The sequence below is a fragment of the Anguilla rostrata genome, chromosome 19 (assembly GCF_018555375.3).
Source record: "Anguilla rostrata isolate EN2019 chromosome 19, ASM1855537v3, whole genome shotgun sequence".
Classification (NCBI taxonomy): domain Eukaryota; kingdom Metazoa; phylum Chordata; class Actinopteri; order Anguilliformes; family Anguillidae; genus Anguilla; species Anguilla rostrata.
This window is the reverse complement of record NC_057951.1, coordinates 1,681,533-1,688,102: the sequence shown is the minus strand read 5'-3', so window position 1 is coordinate 1,688,102 and position 6,570 is coordinate 1,681,533. Positions and strand designations below refer to the sequence as shown.

The 6,570-nt window shown below is 48.1% G+C and overlaps 2 protein-coding genes and 1 long non-coding RNA gene across 6 annotated transcripts in view; 1 reads left to right on the top strand and 2 right to left on the bottom strand.

The window, feature by feature from the left end:
- LOC135245748 (uncharacterized) overlaps positions 1-6,570 on the top strand; it is a 516,260-nt gene that overhangs the window by 212,475 nt on the left and 297,215 nt on the right. The window lies entirely within an intron of this gene.
- Positions 1-6,570, bottom strand: part of LOC135245707 (NACHT, LRR and PYD domains-containing protein 12-like) — a 343,935-nt gene that overhangs the window by 87,596 nt on the left and 249,769 nt on the right. For all 4 annotated transcript variants that reach the window (XM_064318951.1, XM_064318954.1, XM_064318953.1 and 1 more), the window contains one exon: positions 862-1,122. In XM_064318951.1, the coding sequence (XP_064175021.1) occupies positions 862-1,122 (261 nt within the window). The remainder of the gene's footprint in view (positions 1-861; positions 1,123-6,570) is intronic.
- LOC135245705 (uncharacterized) overlaps positions 1-6,570 on the bottom strand; it is a 492,416-nt gene that overhangs the window by 390,978 nt on the left and 94,868 nt on the right.

Here is a 6,570-nt window from a genome sequence, read left to right as displayed (position 1 = left end):
CGGGTGGATGATTTATGCGTACATGTGGATTCGGATGACGTCAGAGCCGATCCGCGCATCACTAGTGTGTATGTGTGAAACCGCGCCCTGTACTCCTCCGGGAGCAGCGCACACTTTTATTTGAGTTATTTGAGTTTGATTTATTTATTTGAGTTTGTCAAGCACTTTAAACATCAGCACTTTTTAAGTTTATTTTTTAAACAATTGAGGTTATTGCCATTTCTTGTTTGTGCTGTGATTTAAATAAAGAAAAAACATTTATCTGCACCTTTATTCCTGTTTACAATCATTTACATAACGTGTTAAGAAATTACCAATGTGTATGGGAACTGACAAAAAAGGTAACACTTAAAATGTATTATTACGGTGCCAAAAGGCGCGGTGAAAAATTTTGGGTCTAACTAAATTATGTGCTGGTGCACCTAAATGAAAAAGTTAGGCGCACCAGTGCATCCAATGTAAAAAGTTAGTCTGGAGCCCTGTAAATCCAAGGAAGTTATACTTATTTTATACAATACCTTTGTCAGACCACACTTACAGAATTGTGTGCAGTTCTGGGGACTGTACTACAAGAAAGATATAGAGGATCTGGAAAAGGTTGAAAGAAGGGAAACCAAACTGGTTCCTGGTATGAAAGAAAAGTTTTGAGGAAAGACTTAAGATGCTTAACTTCTTCACGCTTAGTAAAAGTAGACTCAGGGTTATTTGATTGAGTCTTTTAAATTCATAAAGGGGATCAACAAAGTGAACTACAAGAGATTCTTCAGGTTCAGCTCTCTGTTCAACCCTATATTTCACTGCACAGATCCATAATCACTAATTCTATTTAGTTAAGGTCACACAGTACACAGCACTACTCACCCCAGTGTCTGTAGTTTACAGTTTGGACTCATCAGTGCAGCACAGAGCAGCTTCACTCCTGAATCTCCCAGGTTATTGTGGCTGAGGTCCAGTCTCTGTAGTTTACAGTTTGGACTCATCAGTCCAGCACAGAGCAGCTTCACTCCTGAATCTCCCAGGTTATTGTAGCTGAGGTCCAGATCTCTCAGGGGTGAGTTTGATGACTGAAGAGCAGAGGCCACAATTTCACAGGACTTCTCTGTGAGGTCACACCTGTTCAGTCTGCAAAAGAGAGTTGATATATTATTGTATTTTTAAATAGCGCAATATACTGTAAAATCTGATATGTGCAATGTAACAGTAATCGCGAGTGATGAAGAGTGATGTTGAGGATTTTAAGTTTGTGATGCTCTGAGGAAGTTCTTTGCTACACTCTCCAACTGCAGCACTTTAGGCCTGAGAATTAGACGTCCTGTTGGACAGAACTCTGACAGTTCTACAGATGAAATTCTTACCCAAATGGCCCCCTTTCTCCTGGCATTTGGCACAGATACAACCAAAAGTATAGATGCAAGAAATAAGTCAGAAATAAATTCTCTCAGAGCGGATAGTGAGTTAGGCTCTGCGTCATTACTTTTGCTGGTAACTGTGACTAACTACTCACATCACTGCAAGCCAACACACAGCCAGCACAATACAAAAGCCAGATTCACTTTAGAAACAAGAATGCAAAAAAGTGATCTGTTCACATATAACCAGGTACTGTAGTGCAGTCTGTCTGTTCTGCTGGTGTTACATATAACCAGATAGTGAAACCAAAGCTATGTAGGAACTGTTAATGATCCCTTTGAGTTCCTTTTGTTGGAATAGTGATACATTTGATGGTGCTGTCCAAGGAGACACCATTTAGCTTTTTCCAGGGTTTAGGAAACTTCAGAATCCTTGTACTGGCCAGACTTTAGCCTGAGATAAGCCACAGAATTACCTCAAAAACAGGCACTTTAACAGTCCCCTGAGAAGACCTCACCCTGACACCCATTATATCCTACAATTCCTGTACCTTCCTGTTTTCACTCTGTCTACAGGCACTATTGGATTCTGGGTCAGCCTACACCAGAATAAAGCAGAGACCAGGGTGGCACTACTGGCCTTGTAACATGGTGCATTTACTGCCTGACCTAATCTCACAATACAGTAACACAAACATTTCATTCATAACCACACTTGCCTCTCCCAAACCAAACCCAGCATTACATTAATCATAATGTTGAAAAAATATCTCATCTTCATGAACAATATAAGAGGGGTACAGACTGAGCAGGCACTCTCTGGTCATCTCCCACTCACAAATTATCTATGCATGGACTAGGGATAAAAGGGGGATTCTTCCCCCCTTTTGAAAAACATGGATTTGATTCAATCAACATTCGTCCTTAACTGACTGACATTTAAAAGGAGGGATTCTTTTTTCTACACAAACACAGTTAGAACTACTTCACCAAACTGAGTTAGATAAGAATAAGTGTAACATTTGTGTTTACTTGTCCAAGTCAAAGTTAAGGACAAATGTTATCTCAATAAAGACCATAGGGGTGTTTGTATGGCTAATCTGCAAAAAAATCAGACCTTGTTATTCTACTAATAATGCGGCTGACCAAACTCAGCTAAAAATTGGAGTAATTAATATCAGATCACTAGCCCCTAAGGCAACTCTTGTAAATGAACTAATTACTGATCACCAAGTTGAAATCTTATGTGTAACTGAAACTTGGCTTAAAACTGTATATTGCCTTAAATGAATCCACCCCTCCTGGCTACAGCTATACTCACGTTCCCCATCTGACGGGTCATGGCGGTGGTGTTGCTGCTGTATATCATTTTAATTTTTTTTGCTATTTTGAAATCCGGCTTCAAATGTAACTTTTTTTGAAGTGCTTGTTCTCAGTTTTGCACATCCTGTCAGGGGGGGTGCGGGAATGGACCCAAATGCAGAGTGCAAAAATACAAAACTCCAACGGGTAGAAAGAACAAAGACTTTACTTAGAAGGGGAACAAAGGGAACAGAAAGCCTCGCAGGGCGGTTTAACAAACACAATGAAAATCCTCAAAAAAGCGGGAAAACAAAAATACAAAAATTCCAAAAAACGTAGAGAACCGAGCTGGCAGGAAACAGGGAACAGGCAACAGGCAACAGGCAACGGGAAGGCAAGGAAACCGGGAACAAGCAAGTAAGCAAAAACAAGCAGGCAGGCAACAAACACGCAAGGATCCAGCACCTGAGTCAGGGAAAATGGAGACTTAAATAGATCTGATGCAGACGAGACACAGGAGGGCACAATATACAATCAGGCCACAGAGAGGGAAGGGAACACGAGACAAAGAGCAACTAATAATGGAATAGCCTAATTGGAAACAATAAAACAATTAAAGACACAAAGCAGAGGTGCTTCCATCTGGCGGCCCAACCAGGAATAACAGGGGGAAGACACAGAACCCTGACAGTACCCCCCCCCCCCAAGGGACGGCTCCTGACGTCCCAGGAGGCCGACCCTGGGAGGGGGTGAACTGGAGGGTGGGAGCAGGGAGCAGAACTCAGGAACTCAGGACAGGACTCAGGGCTGGACAGAACACAGGACAGGACTCAGGGCTGGGCAGGACTCGGGCGACAGGAGACTCAGGGCTGGGCAGGACTCGGGCGACAGGAAAACTCAGAACCCGGACTCGGGCGACAGGGAAACTCAGAACCGGCGACAGGGAAACTCAGAACCGGCGACAGGGAAACTCAGAACCGGCGACAGGAAACGGTGACTCAGGAAACACACCGGACAGGACTCGGGCGAGGCAGACACACAGGACTGGACAGGGGCGAGGCAGACACACAGGACTGGACTGGGGCGAGGCAGACACACAGGACTGGACTATGACTAGACGAGACAGTACACTGGACAGTAACGAGACGAGACAAGACGCTGGGCTGAAACGAGACGACAGAACACTGGACTGGGTAAAGACTCAAGACTGAACACCGGACTGGACTCAACACAACATGGAACTGGAACTGACACCCCAACGGGGAGGAACGAGACTGACAGAAAAACGGACTGACCGACACAGGAATAACACAGGGGGACCTACAAAGACAGGCAAAGGGACAAGCAGGCGGGGAGGCACACTGCGACACCGACAGACACAGTGAGCGACAGACAGACAGGGAGGGAAAGGGGTGAACGCAAATACTGACACAGGGACTGACACACTGGCAAACAAGACAAAAAACACGCGGACTGGCACACAGACAGACAGGCAGACAGGCGGGAGAACACGTTGGCCGATGGGCCGACGGCCTGGGGGGCAGACAAACAGGCCAACAAACTGGCCGACACACATACGGGCAAACAGGCAGACAAACAGGTGGGCAGACAAATAGACACGGGGGCCGGGGAACACACAGACACACGGTTGGGAACACTGGGTGGCGTGAATACATTAGGTGGCGCACGGACACTAGGGGGCGCGACTACACTGGGGGAAGGACGGACACCGGGGGGAGGACGGACACCAAAGGGAAAATGGACACCGGGGGACAGACGGACACCAGGGGGAGAGACAACACCGGGGGAGGACGGACACTGGGGGGAGCGACTACACCGGGGGAAGGACGGACACCGGGGGGAGCGACTACACCGGGGGAAGGACGGACACCGGGGGGAGCGACTACACCGGGGGAAGGACGGACACCGGGGGGAGCGACTACACCGAGGGGAGGACGGACACTGGGGGGAAAGGACGACCACTAGGGGGAAAGGACGACACCGGGGGAAAGGACGGACATTAGGGGGAGCGAGAACATCAGGGGGCGCCGGAACTACAGGGGGCGCAGGAGCACTGGGCAGGGCAGGAGCACTGGGCCAGGCAGGAGGCTTCTCCTGGGCGCGGGGCGAAGCAGGAGGCTTCTCCAGGGCGCGGGGCGAAGAGGGCGACAAAGGCGACGAAGGCCCCTCCGGGACTACAGGCAGAGCAGGCGGAGAAGGCCCCTGCTGGACGACAGGCAGAACAGGCGGCGAAGGCCCCTCCGGGACTACAGGCAGAGAAGGCCCCTGCTGGACGACAGGCAGAACAGGCGGCGAAGGCCCCTGCTGGACGACAGGCAGAACAGGCGGGGAAGGCCCCTGCTGGACGACAGGCAGAACAGGCGGCTTTTCTGGGACGCGGGGCCGAGCAGGCAGCTCCTGCGGAACGGCGGGCCGAGCAGGCAGCTCCTGCGGGACGGCGGACCGAGCAGGCAGCCCCTGCGGGACGGCGGGCCGAGCAGGCAGCTCCTGAGGAGCAACTGGCAGGGCGGGCGGCTCTGCCGGGACGGCGACCCCCTGAGGTACTCGTCCCAATGCAGGGCCTTAGCGAACAGCATTTCAAAGTCACCGCACTTGTCCACGCCAGAATACACGAGCCCGCCGTGGAGGGGGTCCCTCATATTGTCTTTAAAAAGCTGGCACACAATAGACTGGGGCAGGTTCGCCTTTGCGGCAACGGCGCAGAACTCCCTAACGTAGTCCAAATATGGGCGCGACCCCTGGCACGTGTCAAACAGCTTGTCCAACTAATAATGGAATAATTGGAAACAATAAAACAATTAAAGACACAAAGCAGAGGTGCCGCCATCTGGCGGCCCAACCAGGAATGACAGGGGGAAGACACAGAACCCTGACACATCCAGACAAAAAAGCAGTCAGTTTTATCCTTGCAATTGTATACAGGCCACCAGGGCCATACAGTGGCTTTTTACTTGAGTTTGCTGATTTCCTTTCCAGCCTGGTTATTAATTCAGATAAAGTAGTAATTGTAGGGGACTATTCACGTGGATAGTGAAGGTGATCCTCTCAGATCAGCACTCTTGTCTATCACAGAATCTACTGGCTTCGATCAACATATACATCAGTCCACACATTCTCATAACCATACTCTTGATCTGGTCTTAACTTATGATACAGAAATAGCAAATATAGCAGTTATGCCTAAAAACCCTGTGCTATCAGACCATTATTTAATTACTTTCCAACTTTCACAAGTCTGTCATGTGTCACCAGATCCTTCATTCTACCTTATCTGTAAGCTTTCCTCCAGGACTGCAAATGCTTTTATTAATGAGCTCCCAGGCTCATTTGTGCACTGTGGGGATTTTCTTGGCTCCCACCCAAACACATACAAAAATGCAAGCATTAGCTCAATTGATCAGCTGACAGACAACATAAATTACGTACTTTCCAGAACCCTGGATACTATCGCACCTCTTAAGAAGAGGAAAGTCCGCTATAAGAAATTAGCACCCTGGTACAATGACCATACTCGTGCTCTCAAACAAGCTTCACGCCAACTTGAGCGCAAATGGCGTTCTACTAAATTGCAGGTATTCCTCCAGGACTGGAAAGACAGTCTACTAACTTATAAACATGCCCTCTCCACAGCACGTTCCTCATACATCTCTACTTTAATTGATGAAAATAGAAACAATCCTAGGCACCTGTTTAACACTGTTGCCAGACTGACCAAGAATCAAATTGATGAATTACTTTGATGACAAAATTATAAAAATCAGGGGCAAGATTCAAAGTTCTCCTACCACCCCTCATATAGGGCCTGCCCTTCTGAGCAGATGGCTCAACACATGGATGCAGAATCTTCAGAAGAATCTTCAGAAAGACCGGTGGCCTATCTGAACTCTTGTGCTCCAAT